This window comes from Parasteatoda tepidariorum, chromosome 8, assembly GCF_982258835.1.
Source record: "Parasteatoda tepidariorum strain Cologne lab strain chromosome 8, Ptep-v5.0, whole genome shotgun sequence".
Lineage (NCBI taxonomy): Eukaryota > Metazoa > Arthropoda > Arachnida > Araneae > Theridiidae > Parasteatoda > Parasteatoda tepidariorum.
Window position 1 is genome coordinate 9187458 of NC_141762.1, and position 23840 is coordinate 9211297.

A 23840-nucleotide genomic window follows, 5' to 3' on the forward strand; every position below is an offset into this window, starting at 1 on the left:
TAGTTGTAATTGCAGGGATCCAACATTTAATCGCAAAAACTAACAGTATAAATAATTTCATTTTAATGCTAGCAAGAATCTTCTTTTTTATTAAAGCAATTTACTTTTTTGGTCAAAATTATCAAACAAATATTTTTTTTACGAAATAACATAAAACGGTAAGCACAGATTTACTAATTATTGAGGTTTATTTACATTTTTTAAGGCCCATGGGAATCTTGATGAAAAAAGCTATCTGTGATTTAAAAAAAGTGCTAATTTATTAAATTGTGCTAATTTGCTAATTTATTAAATTGATATATGTAGTATTTATTTACTGTAATAGATAAATTTTTTAAAGTATTTAATTTATTTGAAAAAATTATCTACATTTTATTTAAGAATTTCGATTAATAATTTTTCAGATTGAAAATTAGGAAAAAACAAATGCTTAGAGACATCTCAAGGTTTTTTATAGATTCAAAATGAATATCATCTTTTAAAATTAGTTATTTTTATGATAGTTGTAAAGTGCGTATATTTGATATTCTATTAATGTCTTATAGCTGGCATTTAATATTTATTCCGTAAACTTCTTCTTAAAGCAAAAATTATTTTCAACTTTTTTAATAAAATATTTTTTAAACTAAATAAATATGAAAAAATATTTTCCGAGGCAGTCGCTTACTTTTACAAAAAAAAGTGATTTTATGGTTGTTTTGAGGTTGACAGGTGTAAAAACCTGAGGTAGAAAATGAAATTATATATTGCACCAAAAATGACCTTATCAATAAACCTTAATTTCAACCTAATTTACACCTCATGAAATCAACCATTTATATAACTCAGTAGTATTTATAAATGAAATATGGTGAAATTATTCACACTTCAAATATATTTATTTGCTTGAAAAGTAGAAAAAATGACATGTACACCTCAAAAAAAACCACTCTAAGCTGACTGCTCTGAGGTAGATTTCTATCAACCTCAAAACAACCTCAAGTGTGAATAAAACAACTTCTTGATTATAAATCACGGGAGGTTATATTCTTAAAGTTGTTTTTGAAGTGAACTTCAAATAAATCTCTGATCAACCTTAATGCCTCAAAATTACCGCAAATAAACCTTGCAAGCACTTTAAATTTTTGTGAGTGTTATAATTGAAACAGTTGTCTTAATCATTATTGAGATATTGTTTAAGTAAAAATTAATGTTATTAACCTAAAAGTTATATATATCTACAATATGTAAAGTGGTTTTCGAGTACCAATTAAAGTAAGTATAGAGTTTTGGAGTAACAAAGCGGGTTTGATAATATCATATCGCGCTCTGAAACCTATCGGTTGCCCACCGTTTTCTTGTAACTACAATATGTTGCATTCAAGCCCTATTGGCTAAGAATGAGTGAATATGAAGCTACTCCTTGATATGCTGTTGCTTATACTTGGCTTTATATACTATTGGTTTTATATTATGTTGGCTATACTTAAACTTCAAAAGCAAATATTCTATGATTGTAGAGAAATTTAGAAAGTTTTAATCATCAACGTATTACGGTGGACAGTCATGTTTTGTTTCTTCGATAAACCAAAACCAGAAATGAAATAATTAAAAACCTGAAAAGCTTCTAATTTTTTCGAAGAAAAAAAAGATAAAGATTTTCTTGTCGAACGGTTATAGTTGATTAATCTTTTCCGACACAGGAAGTTTCGGATCAAGTTTTTAGTCAAAAATCACATAGTGACTGAGGTTGGCAACTGTACTAGTACTGAATGCCATCATATGTCCCGTATGTACACGGCGTTGGAAGGAGTTAAGCGTCCACAAATTAGAATTAACCAATCAAAATATACAAGACATCATTTCTTTCTCATTGTTATGCATATGTATACAAGCCTGTGTGCTCAATACAAAATACAGTTTATAAGCATTTGCGAAATTAAAGGACATCTCAAAGATACATCTAGGGTTACGGTGAGATTTGAACAAGCTACCTCCAAGCAGAGCATTTGGGGGAACGGCGGGAATACTCGGCCTGGGAGGACCCTCATTCGTTATCCTCTCTTCAAATTTTCCATATAATCCTCAAAGGCCACTGAAAATGTTTATTTATTATTACATGTATGCAAATTTGTGTGTTCATTAAAAATGGCTTATAACCCCTTGTTAAGTTGAAAAACAACACACATTAGTAAAGTACGTCAAAAGATACATATAGAATTAAGGCGATAAAAAATCTCCATTCTACAGAGCGTTTGGTGGATCGGCGTGACCGCTCGATCAAGGGAGACCCCACCACTGAATTGAACTTCGGCATGCAATTATATGCTATATGGCCCTTTACTTTATCATGAAAGAACGCAGTGGTAATTGTGATAATTTGATAGATTCTAAGCAGTGTTAGCGTCCCCATCACTGAATATAGTGGTTAAAAATTATTGTTAAAATATATTTCAAAATCCTAAGTGGTTGCTATTTTATCCCTTGATTTAGTGTCCTAGAATCCCCTTCTGAGTTAATATGATTTTACAAGAAGGGGCTGTTTTTCAGACACTATAAGAAAGACCTAATATAGATGATGATCATACAATACTTCGAACTAAAAATGAAGCATTGACCATTTCGTCAAAAAAAAATTATTAAATCTTTTCATTTTACAGGCAGGTCATCATCACCACCATCATCAACAGCAACAGCAGCAGCACCAGCGAGAGCAACAGTCTCACCATCATCACCAACGCCGTAACCGCAGAGAGTCATCGGTGGATCTTGCAGCGGTCACTGAAGCCCATGGTCTAGTCTCAGACATGCTCGCCGATCCCCAACTCCCGCCCCACATTGTTACAGGGCTGCGCACTCTGTCCTCCCTCCTCTCACCAGCCCCGGCGACCGCCTCTGCCTCTTCCTCATGTTGTGCGCCCCCTCGAATGCATCATCGTCGCTCACCCCAGAGACGGAAAGGAAGTCTCATACTACCCTACTTCCGGTCTACATCCGATAATGAAGAAATACCTTTTACGGGAGAGAGACCGTCAGCTCTGCCAAAGGTATTTTCCCATTTTTATTCCTAACGCATTCGCCCAGTCATTATGTCTTACGTTAATTTTCATTGGGTTTCCATAGGCGATGAATTTATCTGGCATAGCAAGTAAATAATTGCTTCCAAGCGTTGCTCAATGCCTTTGTTACCTACATTTTACGAATTGGAGTTGGAAAAAAATAAACCACTGACATAACGCTGTAATATTAATATGCATGTAGAAATATTAAAAAATTGACTTCATTTAGCATTAGCAAGCTGACTAACAAATTTTTTTTATTTTATGAAAAAAAAAAATTTTTACAAATTAATAAATTAATAATTTCAATATCTGTTCTTGGGTCTTGAAGCATTGATTCGAGAAATTTTTAAACTAAAATGATTGACAAAAACTGAATGGGAATAACAAAATAGCGTAGTTTAAAAAATAATAATAATAAATAAAATAAATAAAATAATAATAAATAATAATAAATTTGCCAGTATATTTATTTTTATTTTGTTTAGCTAGCCTCATAATTTTTATAAGCTTTGCATCTTCTCTCTCTTAATTTTTCGTTAAACTAGGAAAGTGGTAGAAAAATTAAGACAATAAGATGCATTTTAATTAGTTTATATTCACCACAACACCCAATTATTTGTCAGTAAAATATGTTAAGTTTCGAAATTACAGATTTTGAAATTTATATTTTAAAGAAAAGTTAACGAAAAGAAGGTTGCTTAAACAATGACCGATTTGCTATAACAATAACTGATTGCTACAACAATAACCGATTTGATATGATATTAACCGATCGCTATAACGATAACCGATCGCTATAACGATAACCGATTTGCTATAATACTAAACAATTTGCTATAAAAATAACCAATTTGCTATAACAATAATGATACCATCTTTCACATTTGTTAAGGACCATAGGAACCCTTTTTCTTACTTTTCAAATCAGCTACTATTGTTACACAATGATAGCGAAGTGCATACCAGATTATTCTAATTGTAGAATATAATATTTGTTTTAAATACTCTCATTTCATAGGGTATCTCAAAAACGGTCTACGAATAGTAAAATCAATGAAAAAAATCGATGGAGATTGAATTATACAGTCTGCTCTGTTCTGCATAGGAAGCCAGAGATTTATTCGTCCCAAATTTCAAAATAAGATACAAAATGCTTCAATTCTTCTGCTAACTGTTAGGCCATTTCAACAGAAATATTTGCACACGCTAATTGCTGAAAAAAAGTATAAAACAGTGTTTCATAATAATCTATCGATAGCTTGGCGCCACTAGTGATATCTATGCAAATACTTTTGATAGAATAGTCTAACATTCAGCAAAGAGCATAGTTTGTTTTCATTTACTGTTGACGAACTTTACAACTAACTTCGAAATTATTTTAAAAAATGAAATTTTGGTGCCCACAGCAAACCATACATTCAGGCTCCTTCAGTTTTTTTTAATTGATTCTTCAGTCATTTAAGAGACACTCGGTATTAAAAATTATTACTTTAACCTTTTGCCTACGGCTGGTTTAACAGATGGACCAGAATGGTGGACTAAGAGCCATAAGCAAAGGGTTAAAAACTTTAAGCATTTAATTCAATATTTCGTATATATGAAATATTCATTTGTTCCAGCGTCTCCGGAAAAACCTGGCTCCCAGCGTGCTGCGGCGCATGTCTACTGCCACTTGGACGACGACGACTACTGCCACAGGAATGCCCACACTAGAACCGGAGCCTCTGAGGAAAAGGAGCACGAGCTTCAGAAATTTGCAGTCGCCGCCACCGACGGGTTCCATCAACGATGACGATCAAATTTATCAGGAAAATAACAACATAAGGGTTGACGAGGAAGAGCGACAATTTTCACCGGGGTATTTATATTTTTATAAGTAAATTGTTAAAAATTAGAAAACATGAAAAATAGGTCCCTAATTTGAATTATTAATAAGCCTGAGCTGTGATATCCCAGGGAATAGAGAGTAAGCCTTCTGTTGAGGTGAACCTGGTTCGAATCCCAGTGGCTGCGTGTCGATACGAATTCCACACTTTTCCTTTCCGTGTAACACAAATGCGGGTAAGTTCCATCAAAAAAAAAATTTATTTCCAATGGCAGATTATAGACAGTAACAGCATACATAAACATCTAAAAATAATAACAGAAACAAAAGATGCAGCAGCTGAGTCTATTGATCACAACATGTCTCTAGCTTCCCAATAGCGTTCAGTGATAGATTTCCCGCAAAGTGCAGGGCAGCGGAGAAGGTGCGTGGAGTCCATGTCCTCACCAGAACTGCAAAGAGTGCATACCGGGGAGGGAACGATACCAAATCTAGACAGATGCTTCCGCAGACAGTCATGACCGGTGGCTAAGCGGAATTCAGCCACCGCTCTTCGTCTTGGGCCATTTCGCAAATTTAGGATGGTAGTTCTCCATGACTTAGTAGAAGTACGGTCGATAAGTTCTTCATGAGCACAGGTCTTAAAGGTCCTCTTAATAAGCTGTTTGGTGGAACAGAAGGACATAATGTGTGCAGAAGTTTGGATAATTAAGGACCCCTTTTTTGCTAAGTAGTCTGCATTTTCATTACCCGTTACCCTGCAATGGCAGGAACCCACTGGAGAACAATGGTTTTCTTAAGGGATGCTAGGTATTCAAGTTGGAGGCGGCAATCCAGAATGTCTCGAGTTAAGGAATTATTTAAGGATGCAATGGCAAGCAAAGCAGCTCTTGAGTCACAAGTTCCATCGAAAAAGTACTCGCAATACTTGATCCGGGAATTTTCTTTTCTTCTGGAGTGGGTTTAAAATTACAAGGCTACGGAATTGAACATTAATAGTCGTGAACCCAGAATTGTGTCAGCTGTTTAACGACGGTTATAAAATATGAGTAAATCTTTTTGTTGAAAACACAGCTATAATGAAAAGTTTTTTTTATGGTTGTCAATTTTCTCGAATTTTTTGAGAGGGTTTTTAAATTTTTATTTAAAGTGATAATTTTTTAACATATAATTCCTGGTTTAATCGAACACAGTATGCCCGATGGTTACATAATTGTGGCTGGCTCAACTGATAAAATTAGTTTAAAAGAATTGATCTACATAAATAAAGAAATAAAATTGAACATGTAGATGCCCAATTACTTAATTTTACATCCTTATTAGTGATAGCGAAAAACAGATAAAATCACCCAAATCTACCATATTCTTTTTTTTATATTTTTTAGTCAATTAAACTTCTACTTGTCCCATACAGACATCTATATATTCAACTGTGTGTTCAAATAACTATCTATATGTTCAAACAACTACAGTCTGTCTATAGAAAGAACTCTCTACGCCATTCTTATGAGGCTAATGACGGTGACTATGGTTACGAGTTTTAATTTTAAGCTCTGGTCTGCGAAAAAAAGGAAATCAAGGGAGGAAGATGCTCATTTCTTTAAAATGCGATATTTCCTGCTTCGATAGCAGCAGACGGCCATATACTTTATGGAAAGGGAAGTTTTTGCTATAGACAAACTATATATCGATTTGTTCAAACAACTTGATACCACAAAAATCTTGCAATGAAGGCATTAGATAGAACCGTCGAATAAACTGGCATGACAAAATGATTCCAAAATCTCGTGCGATTGGCAGGCAAATCATTGTTTATAAATAATAACATTAATTATAAATCAGCTTGATAATCGAACATCTTCATTAGATTAAAATATTGTTAAGTTGAGAACAGTCGACATATTTCGAAACGCATGAAAAACAGTTGGCCATTTCCAGGACTCAATAGACGAGTAACAATAGAAGCTCAATACACTATGCGTTTTCTTTATTGATATTTGTTTTGTTTTCCACATTCGCTTCTGTTTTATCTTGAAAATGGGCGCTTCATTTTCGAGCGCGCGAAGCAAGTTGGCTATTGCCATCTTAATAGTTACGTCGATCTTAATAGTTTTGGAAATTAGTGAAGTTATTCAATTATTAACACTGGAAAGACTGAAATACCTATAGTTCCCAAAAAGCAATAAAAATTACTGCATTGTGAAAGAATAACTAAAGTATAAAGAAATTTGTGTAAAATTAATTTTTAATATTTTTGATACTATTTTCAGTTACATAACAAGTTATTAGTAAATATTAACAATAAAAAAATTATATGCTGTACAAAAGCATAGATGCCAACTTGCTCCGGACAGCAAATATATATCTTAAAGTGGTAGTTTATCAATTGTGATTTTTGGTTTAATAAATTCAATTTAGTAGATTTTTATCCAACACTATTTCTAAATAATTCGTAGGCTTATAGAATTCACCACTTTGTAGTAATTCTGCCATGCCATACGTTTTAAAAAGCAAGCAAAAATAGTCAAATATTTGCAAAATTTACTTTGTAGTTACTTACCGTTCCTTTATTTATTTTGGCTTGTCCGGAGCAGTTGGCATCTCTGCAAAAGGTCAAAAAATTCTAAGAAATTGTGTCATCATTGTTTTTTTAATTGAAAATAAAAAGCTATCAAAATGACTTCTTTACGCAATCTAGCGTTAAGCTTATCTCTCAGCGTCTTGGGATTTTTCTTGGGATCATCAATATTTGATTCTTTCATGTCGAAACTGTTTGAAAATCTCTCCCTGTATTAAAAAAGATAGCAGTGGCTGTCTAATAGAGAGTAAACAAGACCGCATTATAACATTTATTTGTGTCAACATAACAGGAAACAGTTTCCAGTGCGATTAATGCTTTTTAAAATAAATTCTACTTTTGGCCACCTTGTCTCAAATATTCCTTGTTACTACTTCAATTAGTAAAAACTGCAGTTCGAGTTAATCTTTCTCACAGTTTAAAATCTGTAACAACGGATTTACCAAAGCAGAAGAGGTCATCACCCAAACGCCAATGCGACAATAACAATAGAGACACGCGATAGTTTCGGTGTTTGACTATCATAGCAATCTCTAATGCGATTAACGTACGTTAAAAAAAATCAGCCAACTTTGCCAACATTATTTCAAACTATACATTTTTATTGTTTTGATTCATTGAAAGAAGCTGTAGTGCAACTCTTTTATAATTTAGAATCACTGATAGTGGCCTTAAACAATGCCAACCTTTATCTTTCAAAAGGTACCTCAGGATAGATTCCAGTTAGCATGTCTTATATACTATTAAATTGTTGTTTAAAAATCGCAGAGGTAATTTCGCCACAATACTCCCCCACCAGAATTATATCAGGGATAGAATTCGATGAACGGATACCAATAATTGCTGCATTTGTGAAAAACCGGGAGAGCTGGTTTAAGGTCACCGGGTTTTCAGTTTTAATATGAGAGCTGTATTAAGTTCATGGTATTGCTATTAGCAGTCGACATGTACAGAACCCCATTATGTGTAAATGAGACTGAGAAGCAACAGCGCGAGGTGGACGATGACGCAGTCACAATAAGCAAATCAACTTTTCTATGCAAACCATTCTTCGCGCAGTAATCGTGATCAGATCATGTCCGCAGGTCACCAATGTGTGGAATAACCATTAAACAATGCCACCCGTTATCTTTTAAAAGTTACCTCAAGATTTAATAAAGTTAGCATGTTTTATATACTAGTCAATTGATGTGGAATGATCATAGTGGTAGATACGCCACAGCTTCACCAAAGCATAGCAGGCCAACCAAACGCCAACGTGTCGATATAATAATAATAATGTTAAAAACACAGCATAGCTCTGGTATTTGAACATCAAAGCAATCTCTAACGTGATTAATGGTGGTTAAAAAATTCAACTTCCGCCAACATTATCTCGAACTAATTTTTTTTTATTGTTTTGATTCATTGAAAAAAGCTATAATTTAACTTTTTTTACACTTTAGAGTCTCTGAGTGTAGACTTACCAGAGCAAAGGAGGCCACAAAACGCCAACGTGACAATAATAATAGTAATAATAATGATAAAAACACAGTTTGGGTGTTTGAACATCAAAGCAATCTCTAATATGGTTATTGCTCATTTAAAAAAATCATCTTTTGCCAACATTATCTCGAACTACTTATTTCTATTGTTTTGATAATGAAAGATGTATCACTAATTCGAATATTTTTCTTGCAGTTTGGAATCTCTGATTGCGGCTTTGCCAGAGCAGCAGAAGAGGCCGCCCAAAGGTCAACGCTCCTACTCGACCACCGCACTGCCTTCGGGTCATCCTAAGAGGAAAGATTCTCGTGGTCGGAAGACTGTAGCCTCTCTGCACCCTCTTACGCCACATGACGTCAAGTGCTTGACGTCACTGCACGAGGACGCCACCAGAAGGACAGACGAGGAGCAGGAAGCGGATGAAGGGATTGCGTCCAAGGAACCGCAAGATGAAACTATCAAGGAAGAGGAGGAGGTTCGGTGTATAACTTTTTTTTCTCTACACTTTTGAGCAGCAGTATAATTAAAACAGAACACAACTTATAAAATCACGCATAGTGTATCAAAAAAGACAAGACTATCTTTGTGTTGCAGTGTAATGAAATATCGCAGAGAGTGTAATTAATGCATTATGTAAATATAGCATAGACTATGGTATATTTAAGTTACAGTAAAATTAAATAGAACACGACCTATAAACGAACAAATTGTGCAGACAGCAAAATCAAGGTACTGTTTATGTAGTAACATAATAAAATAGAAGAAAATGTCTTAATTAACCTAGTTCATAAAGATTCGGAAATCTTTGGGTTGCAGTATAATAAAATTAAACGCAATAAATGACTTAACTAGTTTACAAAGACAGAGAAATCTTTGGGTTGCAGAAAAATAAAAATGAAAACAATGAATGAACTATCATAGTTCAAAAGGACAGGAGAATTTTTGAGTTGCAGCATAATAAAATAAGGAATAAATTAACTAGTTCACAAAGACTGGGAAATCTTTGGGTTGCAGTATAATAAAAATGAAAACAATGAATAAATTAATCTAGTTAACAAAGACTGGGAAATCTTTGGGTTGCAGTATAATAAAAATGTAAACAATGAACAAATAAACCTAGTTCGAAAGGATTGGAGAATTTTTTAGTAGCAGCATAATAAAATAATGAATAAGTTAACTAGTTAACAAAGACTGGGAAATCTTTGGGTTGAGGTATAATAAAATTAAAAACAATGGATAAATTAACCTAGTTAACAAAGACTGGGAAATCTTTGTGTTGCAGTATAATAAAAATGAAAACAATGGATAAATTAACCTAGTTAACAAAGACAGGGAAATCTTTGGGTTGCAGTATAATAAAAATGAAAACAATGAATAAATTAACCTAGTTAGCAAAGACTGGGAAATCTTTGTGTTGCAATATAATAAAAATGAAAACAATGAAAAATTTAACCTTGTTAACAAGGATTAGAGTTTTTTGAGTAGCAGCATAATGAAATAGAAGACAATGAATAAAATAACCTAATTCACAAGGACTTAGGAATCTTTGGTTGCAGCAAAATAATATAAAACACAATGAGTTAATTAACTAGTTCACAAAGACAGGAAAATCTTTGGCTTGCAGCATTATAAAATGGAAGACAATGAATAAATTTATCTAGTTCACGAAGACTGAGGAATCTTTGGGTTGCAGTTTTATAAAATGGAAGACAATGAATAAATTTATCTAGTTCACAAAGACTGAGGAATCTTTGGGTTGAAGTTTTATAAAATGGAAGACAATGAATAAATTTATCTAGTTCACAAAGAGACTGAAGAATCTTTGACTTGCAGAATTATAAAATAGAAGGCAACGTGTTCAGGGTTTCTTTAGACTAAAATATACTAACTGAAGCACATCGTGTGATGACACATATAAGGTAATTTACAAAGATAAGGGTAAATTTCTGCTACGATATAATAAACTAAAAAACTATACAGGAGGATCAAATAATACAGTTAATGAAGAAATAGCAGTATTTTCCGTATTTTTTCATTTTATGCTTCATCTCTTAGGAAAATGTTCATTAGATTTGCTATAAACATATATAAATGAAGTTTTTCCTACTATATAATTTTCCCTTACACTTTTGCCAATGGCATATTTTTTTTGACCTATAGTGAACTTTTCTCATAGGATACATAGTCATACAATCAAGTTCCATACTCCCTAATCCCATGATATTTTATCATAGCATAGACGATAATAAAAAAGGGCCATTGAATTATAGTGATCCTCTAAAATTAAGGTAGTTTTCTTCAAATTTGTTCATTTTTACTTGAGAATTTGGAAGACATTTGATGTAAGTGTAAAAATCACATCTCCAGTGCTGCAGAAATTGGCTACTACTGACAGTCTATTCAGTAAAAACTGTACAGTAATAGATCTGTGATCTGTGAAACACGTATATAGCCAGGATTTGAAAACCAATCCGACGACAAACATCAATTGAGACAGTTTTGGCAATGAAAAACGTATAGTAGAAATAATTCTAATTTTCTCTCTTATCTGGATGTTATCTATTTACCAAACTTCGATACTCCGTCGCTTGTCTTCAAAAGAAAACGAACTCTAATAATAAAACATATTTAATAAAAGAGGACGGACATAACAAAAACGATCTTCTTTCATCGAAGCTATAGAAATCAACACTGAAACAAAATAAAAACATTAATATTCATAACATGCATTCAGTCTGCGCGCCATCTGTTGGCATAAAAGTTAATCTGTTTCAGGCAACCCATGATTTGAAATGTTGTGGTGTTTATCGGAGTCACACCAGAAAAAAAGCATTTGACCAATGGGAAACCAGTGATCGTAAAAAGGTGATCACAACTGTTTTTTTAGAATTGGTGTATGTAGGCAACATAAATATTTTATTATTTTTATTTTCATTTTATGTGTTTCACGGAACCAGGAACATCCTTGGGTTTAGTGGAACACCACTTTGCAGTAAAGCAGTTGACACTTTTTTTGGTGCTCAGATACACGAAAAATTTTTACAGTGTAGATTCATTCATAAAGGGATGAACTTAGAAATCAATACTGACTTCTGGTGATATTTCGACCCTTGAAAGATGATCGGTGAAAGTAACATCCGTACAATCAATACTCCGAGGTAGCCAACTGAGATCAAACCCCGGCCTAAGCTATGAAATAATCAGAGAATTATTTTATAACATGAAAAGTGTTTATATTATGTGATTTCTCATACTTCTCAATGAAGTTTAAAGCTTTTAGAGGTTTGACGGACAGACAATACATTACAAACGGAAAATAGTGTTTTTGAACACCCTATGCCAAAAAATGTAGGAATAAATTTGCAACTTCTAACAAATATTTTGGTGATTGTATGCAATAATTGATCAAAAGTTTGTGATGGACATTTGTATATGGACATTTTTACAAAAAAAACTAATTTTTTTTTGTCTTAAGTCTTTTTGCTATAATTTTAAAAATACTCAATAAAATTAAGCAAAATTTTTTGAACAAATCTAAATTAATTACGAAATTATTGCTTTAAACTTTGAGAAAAGTTTGCGTGAAACTGCACAAGTTATGATTGATTAAAGTAGTTATGTTAAAGTTACTTTTAAAGTAGTTAAAAGTTACTTTTGACTTTTGTACCTTTTATTTTTTTTAACCTGATTTACCTCATCGGAAGGTGAACCTGGTTTACCTTGAGACGGCGTGGCTCTCGGTACAATGTTTTTGAGAAAAATTCATTTAGCATATGTAGTTTCAACTTAAAATGTTAGCTAACGTTCAAAACTGAGTACTTTAAAAAAAATTTTATCTTCCTGATCCATAGTTACCATCCAAATTTATTACTGTGGGGATAATTGGAACCATATTAAGGGACTCCATGGTTCAACTTGAAGGAAAACATGGTTCAATTTAACATCTTATCGAATTAGTACCGTTTATTGGTTTAAAGTACCGATATTACAATTCAACGTGGGACCGATTTGCACATTTGTTACTGCATTAGATTTTCTTCTCGTGGATTATGAGTGTATCTAATATTATAATTTGCAGGATGAAGATGAAGATGAAGAAGAGGGTCTAGCGCCGCTTCCTTCTTTTCGCCGATCCGCCGCTATGTCCTCGGATTACGAGAGTAGCGACTCACCTCCTAGTGGCCCAGAAGACGCCGGAGGGCGACGAATACTGAGGACGCATGCCTCTGTCCAGACCACGGCAACGTGGGGCGGTAAAGGACCTTGTGCCCTGTGTGGAAGATCCGCCCCATTCACGCCTTCACCTCTTACTATAGCACCACTAGCCTCTTCTGAACAGGTCAGTACGATTTTCTAGATTACTACAATAGTAGTATTTCTAATATGGAAGTACAAGAAGAAAAACAGTGATGTCTCAATTGTTAAAGATCAGTCAATCTGAAGGATTAGGGTTCGATCCTCAAAAGCCCACTCAGCTTCTCTGGAAAGTAAAGGCAGCATATTCGCCATCTTTACCTCACTCGTCTAGTTAAGTACCACTGCCCGATAATGACATAGGCTTTCAGGCCTGCCTCACTGTCACAACCATGCTGATGGTCACAAAAAAAAAACAAAAAAATAAAGCCTTAATTATTTTCGAAACAGCAAGTTTTGATTAGAATTTTAGTCAGGCAGGACATAAGCAAGTGTAACCTGAAGAATTAGCTCTTTGTTTTTAAAAGAATTGTGGTTGCTGAACGTTTAAAAGTAATTAGTTCTATTAAGTAATTACATCTATTAAGTTAAAAGTAATTACATCTATTCTGCTGTGCAGTTGAAAAAACAACGAAAGTGCTTCACGATTGATTACGAGGAAAGTGGTCAGACAACTATTTTCCTTCTATTGCTCCTAAAACAAAATTTATTTTTGAATTTTTTTATTTTTATTTTTTGTCGCTTACGTTGATTTTTCAATTGCACGACAGTATAGCAATTTATAAAAATGCAGGATTAGACTGGCTAGACTGCTGTATTATTTTTAAATATTATGTAAATATAAATTTTAAAGCTTCATACAGATCACAGATGCAAACATCTACAGGTTTGTTTGTTTTTTAATGTTTCCAGTTTAAAATCAATTCGGCGCCTTGGCCTGGAATCACAATTGATAAACTACCACTTTAAAATATATATTTGCTGGCCGAAGCAAGTTGGCATCTCTGTATATTTTATTCTTGAATAGATAAGTGTTGTAGCTTACAATCCTATGTAAATGATAAATAGCAATAAAACGATTTTTTTCTTAGCTTTCACATTGATATTTTCAATTCTCGATTATATTCGAGTGTGAAAAATAATTTCAGCATAAAATACAACGCCGCTCGAATTATCTCGAGTGTGCACAGTTTGGCCTAATTAGCGTGCTCGAATTAACTCGCGCTCACAGGTTAAGGGGTTAAAGAATAGTGGTTGCTAAACGTTTAAAATCTATTAGTTTTACATTTCTATTGGTTTGTAACATTTGTTAATACTAGTGCTGCCAGGCTGATTACATTACATCGGTAATCCTGTATACCACTTTCTTTAACCCCTTGGGGACGGGTGATTCAGAAAAGCATTCGTACAAAATCAGAATCAAGTTGCAATTAAATAAAAAACGGTAACTTAAATGTAGTCGTTACTAATTAGACAGACTTACTTTGCTTTTATTTTAATTATTGTTAGTTTAATCATATATATAATCGATATTAATTCAAAGAATAACTAAATAGTTTTATTTTGAACAAAGTAATGGTGAATTAAATAAATCAAAAAATTATAACTCCGCCTACAAATAAACTGCTAAAGAATTATTTTGATTACCAGTTTTATCTTCTTATCCTGATTGATACGGTTTTTTGCTGTCACGTATTTGTGACAGTCGGCGCGAAAGGGTTAATAAAAGAACTTTCTGCATCACTGTAAAAAAGGAGGCATGTACATAATTTACATAATTTATAAATTATAGACGTGATATAAGACTAGGTCAGGAGATAATCAGGTATTCTATTTTTCCACGTACGTACTATTATATAATTTTCTTTATTTCTGAAAAAATTAAAAATTGGATGCTTTGTTTTGCAGGAAATTACTGAAGAAGATTCCGAAGAAGAAGGTCTGATCATCCAACTTCAGGATGCAGTTTACGATCTTGAAGCTCTAGCTAACGATCCCCTTCTTGGACTCATTGACATTTGGGATTTTCCTGTTTTTGACATGGAACGCCAAGCGGGTACTCTAATCCTTAGCCAAGTGAGTCACTAATTCAACTTGTTATTTTGTCCTTATTAACCTAAGTATGTTAAAAATTGTAATACATATTTTCCTCTAGTTTATTTATTTTTCCAATTTTGAATTTTTTTTCTATTTTATTTTTCAACATTACTTTCTTTAGTATTTTTTTTTTAATTGCGTCCGTTCGCATGTTTTGCGATAGAAAAAAAAAGATATTTAAACTATTCGTACAATCCTTGATTTTCCAAAAATATACTAGAACGTAACCCTTTGACGCAGAATTTTTATTAAACATATTTTTCGTGCTTTCTTGTATTAGGTTTAGGTCAAAATCTGTGCAAAATATTATATTTAGCACTTTAATAATTTATGATTCTGAAATACGACATGAAATACGGGTGTCTTTTTCTGCATCAAAGGTAAAATTTATCAAACACGATTCACTTTTTTTAAAAAATTTGCAGTTATTTAAATCTAAGAAACAAGTTATTCATCAATGAGATTTCTTTAATTATAGTTATTCATCAATGAGATTTCTTTATAACAAAATCAATTATTGGTAAGTTTTTAAATCTGAATGAAAAAATTACTGTTATCAGATTTTATATTTCAGAACAAATATAATACCAATATTAAAAAATTAGTCTAATGTGTTGTATTACTTCTGGGGATTCAATTTATCATTCATTCAATATGAAATTTATTCCCTGATAAACCAATGATTTTTAATAATTTCAATTTCAGATGTGCTACCGTGTGTTCCTAGCTACGGGATTATTCGAATCTTTTCGTATACCGATGCTCCCATTTTTTGCCTACTTTCATGAGCTAGAAAAAGGATACAGAGACAAGCCATGTAAGTATTAAAGAGTGCTTAGAGAACAAGCAATATATATATATTACATCTATTGTCTCCACGGCTGTCAAATCTCCCGATTTTCGAGGCAGACTTTCTTTTTACCCCATGTATTATAATACTATGGAGATGAATCTGTTATATATTTGTTTGATAATTATTAATGAGGAACTTTTGCTACCAGTTTCCCCGTTTTGCAAACGGGCAAGCAGTGCTCCTGACACTTTGTAAATAAAAGATTAGACCCACATGCTATTGACTTCCCGGAATAAAAGAAACTCTCTCCGACAGCTTTACCCGGAAAGGAGAAAAAACTGGTAGTAAAACTCTATTATTTCCAGTTTGTTTTAGGGAAGAGAAAAATATTCGTCATGACTTGTAACAGATATAATAAATACAGATGGGTGATAAAGTACTAGAAATTATACTAACTATATGAAATATACCATCACCTCCTACATCAGAAGGCCTCCACACAGTTTTTTTATAAGTAGTCAGCGCAGACTACTTATAAAAAAAAAACAGTGTGGAAGCTTTCTAAGGTAGGAGGTGATGACTATACTAACTCTGTGCAAATAATCCTTCCTTTAATAGCAAATTTTAGCGTAAAGAGTTTACGAATTGTGTCATTTTTTGCCATCCAAATTTCGAATCGATCAAAATGAGAAGAGGAAGTTAAGTACTCTTTTTTTACCTTTGATACCATACCGGCAATTTTGAAATCATTTTATAGGATATTGCTATCTATGCAAGAAGGCTCACAATTATTTTGATTGGTGCAAATTTTGCATGGGTAAAAAGGACACCCTTTCTAAAATCTTCAAACATGATATTTCAAATTGTGTGACAACAATCTCACTTAAAATCATCCAAAACATTTGCTATTAAAGAAAGATTGTTTACGTAGAGATACCGTAGCGAAGTGCCCGCATACCCTCCAACTGCTACGGAATTTCCGTAGTTTCAGAAATCTTCTTTTCAGACGGTAGCAAAATTAATGTCTTAATATTTTTAAAAAATTCATTTTAGCGAAATTTGTCCACTATTACTTATAAAAGTGATGGGCCTATGGCTAGATTCTTAAGTTCTGATAAAAGTTTTATGAGAGATCCATTTGCTTTAAAAATTTCTACTTTGGTTCGCTACCACTAGAGAGAATTATTTTCAAAATCTTCATAAGTTGGAGGGTATGTCCCCGTATCATTTGTCACTCAACTGTACTACGCTTTCTGAAAAAAGTCTTATAGAGTGGTAAACAATTAAAAACGCAAGCTTTCGGAATGTACTCGTAATTTTTTTCAACGTTGAGAGTTTAGAACAAAATGGTGTTTCATATCATTAACTTTTTAAACAGCTTTCATAAAGTTATATGGATAAAAACTTTAAACCAAATTTCTCAAAATAACGAATCATATATTAAAACAAAAACTTAGCTACCTCTAGAATAAAATTTTTCAAAATGCGTAGAATCAACAGTCCTGGTAAAACCATACCATTTCCAGCTTTTACTGGGCGGCCAACTTTCTAAGCTTTCTGTAAAAATTTACTCTAGGAGTAGCTACGTTTATGCTTTAATGTATTATTTTTTATTCATTTAAACTTATTTTCCACACCATTACATATAAATGATTTAAAAGTTCATATGCAAAACCATTTTTTTCAGCTCTAGCGTGGTGAGACTTTCAAATTATTGGAAAAATTGCAAAAATTACTGAGAGCTTTGGTTTTTAAATGTCCAACATTCTATAAAATATTTTGCAAGAAGTAATTGGAAAGCTTCATTTTATTCAAGAACAGAAAATATCAGCAATTAGCATGACTTGGGACAGCTATAATATGCACTGCTCAAAACAAATAAAGAGTATTGTAAGTCTTGTATAAAATAACGGTAGAAGCAATTTTTTTTTGTGCATACAAATGGAAGAAGATAGTTACAAATGTAAATTTTTATTATTTTCAAACTTCGCAGTATGCGAATTTTGAGATTGACGTCGAAGACGGAGCCTTCGGGACAGAGAGTTTGATTTGGCTTTCAACTTACTTTAAGACAAAGTCGAAAAGAATGATCGGAATTCAGTAAGAGCGTTGTTTCGATGAGTGCGATGCATCAAAGAAGTCATTTAACTGAATCAGAAGCTTGGAGAGTTGTTGGCCGAATAGAGGGGAGCCAAACACAAGCCGAAGTAGCAGAAGCCATTGAAGTTTCAAAAAGTGTGATTTCCAGGATCTGGAACCGTTTTTTGTAAGCTGGAAATGAAGACCGAAGATCAGGGCAAGGGCGTAGATGTGCATCAACACTCAATGATGACCGTTATTTAACGCCAACGTCTCGGAAGTACCGAAATATGAATGCCACTCTTCTTCAATAACACACTCGCTCTGCTACTGGCCTCACAATTTCGACACAAACTGTCCGAAACCTTCTTCACGCTGTAGGTCTGTATACTCGCAGACCAATGATGCGTGTAACGTTAACAGCAAGGCGCTGTCGCGCTCGCAAGGTTTGGACAACAGAGCATGTGAACTGAAGGAGAAATGAATGGAGCAATTATTCTGTTCATCCTGATAATAGGCGTATTTTCATCTGGAGGGAGCATGGCACTTGAAACAATCCTGCGTTCGTGCACGAAAGTGTAAGATTTGGCGGTGGGGGAGTGATTGTCTAGACTGGCATCCTCATTTATGGATGCTCCGATCTCCATATCATTCGAAATGGAGCTCTGACCTTTCACCGATATGGGGATGGGATCCAGAGGCCCTTACGCAGCAAAAGTTGGAGATGACTTCACTGTAATGGATAACAATTGCAGGTCACATCGTGCTCACCTGGTGAATGATTCCGTTTTAGAGGAATGAGTCATACAAATGGATTGGCCTGCGTGTTCTCCGGACATGAACCCAATCGAACATGTTTGGGGCATTCTAGGCAGACGAATTGCTAGACGCCTACCAACCACACAAACTCTCCAAGAACTGGAAAGAGCTCTTCGGGAGGAGCGGGACAGAATACATTAATAACCTCATTGACTGGATGCCTCAAAGGTGTTAAACATTGCTGGCCTTCCGGGGAACCATATCCCCCCTACTGAGCACGATTTTCTTTTATGGAAACATCTTTTTTTTATTTGTTTTTCTCATGAGCACAAATTGTGATTTTTTCCTTCTGTACCCAAATGCTGAATAAAACGCATTTTGTCTGCCAAATAAATGTTATTTTTTATCATATAGTATAATAAATCAAATTTATTAAAATAGAAGTTAAGCCTGAATGTAAATTTTTCTTTACTTCATTAAATATAAAACTAAAATCTTCCCGAAAATCCAGAAGAGTTGGCAGGTGTGACATTTAAATTCGAAATTTTTTACGCCACGACCCTCAAATGAAAGATAAAATTTTAAGACTCTTATTTTTCCTATTAACTTTCCTTCTTCTGTTGATTTTCCTTTTCCTAGTGTCATTTGCTTTTGCCTCCTTTTATTATTTTTTATACAATCCTGTACATAGTTTGTCGATTAATAAGTCCGGGTAATTATGGATATTCAACTGTCCGAAACTGGAAATGAGAAAGTTCCTCAACCAGGTTCTTTTTAATAATTTTCTCCCCTTCGAAAACTTTCTCGTGATGGTTAGTCAATAAAATAACAGCCAAAGTATTTCTTAGCATCCTGTACTTTCATCTGCAATGCGTGATAACGATATGTTTGTTAATTTGTGCAGACCATAATCGAATGCACGCAAGTGATGTCCTCCACGGAGTATATTTCCTCATCTCTCAGCCCATTCCTGGTTTCTGCCAAGTTTCTTCTGATTCAACAGACTCACCTTTACACAGAACTCTCAGTAAGTACACTTTTCTCCAATTCCAATAATTTTCTCTATTTCCAATTTCCTGCCAATATTACTTTCCATAAATAATTTTTCTGAGTAGTTGTCAATCATAAAACATATACAGGAAATCTAATTCTGGAACTGCTTCAAAGTTAAAGAGAATTAACGTCGGATGAGTCATTAATACATTCTTACAGCAGATTCAGAACGGAAAAGAAATAAGAAGTGGACGCTTAAAAGTGAACATAGCTTAATTTGACAATCGTAATTTTGCTTGCACTTGAATTTCAACGCATCTCATCAGCACTTTTGCAAAGAATAATTTACATAATTTTTGTTTTGGACTAAGCAGTGGTGAATTAAATAAATCAAACTATCATAACCCTATCAGAAATAAATCGATAAAGAAATAGTTTCGCTATCAGTTTTATCTGTTATTGTTGTTATTAATGCCCCTTGCCAATATCAGCAAGCCTGCTGTGCACCACACAGTCTGCTGTACACAAAATGTTTTACTACATCTACTGATAAAATCAGGATGGGTGGGATAGAAACCGCTATGTGGCCCAGGTGCCCAGTTAAGTTAAATAAAGAAGAAGAAGAAGCAAGCCTGCTGAGGGAAACCAATCGAATTTTAAGACAGAGGTTACGTTTCTTGTTTTTCAGAGGCGTCATCTATGGCCAAAAATACGACTTCAGTCATACACATGTCGCAGTTCGTTTTGCAGGGAAGACTCAATCATACTCCATTCATTCCTCCACAGATCGTAATTTTGACCTGAACCAGAGAACGATCAATCTCTATTTCAGTTGCCCCAGAGAGTTGTTATGGGAACTTGGCATAGCACTAGACTTTCTGACCCCGACAGATTTAACTTGCACTAGTCACCATTTAATACATAGGGATTCTTCTGCCAGCAGGATTCGAACTCACGCTCTCACGAACACGAGCCTAACGTCCTACCAACCTGGCTATCCCGACCCACCTGTTTTATCATTTTACATTTGCACCTGGGGAATGCACGTCTGAATCTTTCATCTGGAAGTGGTTAATAACAAAAATATGCAGCATTTTTATGAATTTCATCAACTGAACTTATTACAGATAAATTTAGAATATGATTTGTGCAGTACTTAAACGCATGGTCCGTGTACTACAAACGGTACTAAGCACACTTTTATGGTCTTCTGAAGTTATTCTTTAAAAATAAAATTAGTACAAATTTTATAGTTGGTGAAAACATTGGAGTTCTATCATGAATGTTCCGTTAATATAGGTATCAGTTTTTCTCAGGCCTTGTCTTTAACAACAATAGACTGCATTACAATCAATAATGAACCGCCATTAAATGGCAGTGAAGGATTACGGTTTGTTCCCTAACGGACTGTTGTGGGAGTACTTTTTTTTCTTTTCCTCCAGACGTGGACACGTACCTAGGTTTGCAAAACTCTTACCCGTATAGTCCACGTCTGGCTACCAGTCCAGCTCGCCACAACCCGGTCAGCTAGCCTGATCAGTGGGAATTTATTATTAAAAAAAAAACACGCACTTAAATTCTATAAGCCAATATCATCTAGCCAACAGTAGTTCACGAATTCATAAAAGCCATTTCAAATTGGCATTTTTTTCCCTTCAAGGTGGTCGCGAGGCTCAGGAACGATGGTCAACTTCAAGACAAGCCACTGTAGATAATCAAATAAAATCCTTCATAGACGATGAAGATGAAGATGATGAATCTGATGATGAGAAGGATGTTTATGGCGTGATGGGAGCCAATTTTCCAGCCCTAGAAATTATGGCTCTCTACGCTGCAGCAGCCATGCATGACTATGACCATCCGGGAAGGACCAATGCATTTATTGTAGCAACTCTATCTCCACAGGTACAGTATTGCTACCATCCCCTTTTTAACTAAAGTACACAATTTCTCACTATGCCAGAACCGCATCGTCCTAACAAAAAATAAGAAGATGTCAATTATTTCTCCCAAAAAAATAACACATTTAAATATTAGCTTTCGCTTAGTATTAATAACAGCACAAGGGTGACTTTTAGATACGTAATATAATCTCTTAAATTAACATTTTCTGATTGTTAAAATATTTGATTCATTTAAAAATTGATTTAAAAAAAATAGCCCAATTCTTCTAACACTTTTTTTTCAATAGGACGCTGCGGTTCCGATTCATAACAGCTATAAATAAGAGACATTGCGTAATCTAAAAAATTACCTATTTCATCTTTTTCCCAAAATGTCTTTCCTGCAGAGAAATAAAAATAGTAATAAACTATTACAATTTTTTAATATTATTAACTAACTGTTAAACTGAAAGGATGTCTCTTATTTGCTATATTTCAATTTTGGAAAAATTAAAATAAGTAAAAAAAATAAATGATCAGAAGAGTTTTTCCAAGTTAAAGTAACATTTCTATACACCATAGCTACTCATTCTCGGCTTAGAAAATTTTTCTCAATAGTAGAAAAATAAAGGAGAAATTTATATATATATAAAGCAGATATTTTAATTACGAGTAATTAAATTACTCTGATGGTGAAAATCATTTTAAATAATTTTTACTGAAGCAGCAACTACATTCAGACACTTTAACACTAGGTTTACGGGACGCGTTATTTTGACGCATTTCGAGTTTTTTAAGGAAAATTATAAAACCCGTTTGAATTTTTATTTTCTCTCTTGTAATGATTTTTAACCATTGATCGAGGTAAATATATATTGAAGGCTATTTTCTTCACAAGCGTTGAAATATTGAAATTCTCTATGTGGTATACCTCTACGGATATGCGTCAATTTGACGCGATCATAATTTAGACAAAATTTTGAGTAAGCAAACAATTATCACATCAATAATAAATAGGAATGTACCGACAATACTTCGATTCGTTATCCGATATCGTTATCTCAAATGAAACAAGCAATAAACAACTGTTGCCGATAAGCAATAATAGAAAGAACAAACGCAGAATGTCAGATTTTGAAGGTTTCAGTTGCTTAGTTCGAGTATTGAAACATGAAATACCAGAATATTTCATATATATATATATATATCTCATATCTTCATTTTTTTCTTACAGTATACAATTACATTGCTTTCTAAGAGCAGAGATGCCAACTGCTCCGCGGACACGTCCAAAAAAAATTTAAAAAAATGGTAAATAACAACTGAGTAAATTTTGAAAATGTAAAGTGGTGAATTATATAATCCTACGAATTATTTAGAATTAGTGAAGCATAAAAATCTACTAAATTGAATTTATTAAATTAAGAATCACAATTATATGTATTCTTTCATACGTCAAATTGACGCGTGTTCGTAGAGATAGGTATATAAGAAATGTCCGTAAAGCTAGTGATGTATTGGTTCATGCGTCAAATTGACGTGTGTTCGTAGAGATAAGTATATGAGAAACGTCCGTAAACCTAGTGTTAAAGTTGTTTTTCGAAAGCTTCGTCGTCATATAATGAGGAGGATGTTTTTTAGCGAATAGTATGCTGTTTTCATAACTGTTGTGAGTTTGCAATAGTTACTCATGACTATTATGACAAGTTTAGCCTATTTACAGCTAGCTCTATCTATGCTTTTTCTGGAAATGTCGCAAAGCGTAAATAAGGTGAAAAGCCACAATTTTGAGGAAATGAAAAGTGTTTCTGGTGTGATTTTTTAATATTTGAAAACTTACTCCAATGCTGCATTTTCTGGGCTCACAAAAATTTGCAAAAACTCAGTGTGATTTCAATTACCACTACAATTATTACATATCAATTTAATATTATATAAAACATGCTGATTCGGAAATAGACGCTAATAGTCTTTTGATAAGAGAAGATTTATGAATTTATCGACCATCCTAGCTTCATAAAAGTCATAAAAGTATTGTTTTTCTATAAATATTTGTTAGTTTGTATACACATATAATTTAATAGGGTAGTATTTTTTTTTCAAATTTAGGGGA

General features: G+C 33.6%; 1 protein-coding gene across 1 annotated transcript in view; it reads left to right on the forward strand.

Moving 5' to 3' along the window:
• The window catches only part of LOC107457273 (cGMP-inhibited 3',5'-cyclic phosphodiesterase 3A), a 59726-nt gene that overhangs the window by 13975 nt on the left and 21911 nt on the right, over positions 1-23840 (forward strand). Inside the window, exons 2-9 of the mRNA XM_043047595.3 lie at positions 2640-3026; positions 4661-4899; positions 9125-9404; positions 13008-13268; positions 15032-15199; positions 15926-16037; positions 19756-19878; positions 21505-21749. Of these exons, the coding sequence (XP_042903529.2) occupies positions 2640-3026; positions 4661-4899; positions 9125-9404; positions 13008-13268; positions 15032-15199; positions 15926-16037; positions 19756-19878; positions 21505-21749 (1815 nt within the window). The remainder of the gene's footprint in view (positions 1-2639; positions 3027-4660; positions 4900-9124; positions 9405-13007; positions 13269-15031; positions 15200-15925; positions 16038-19755; positions 19879-21504; positions 21750-23840) is intronic.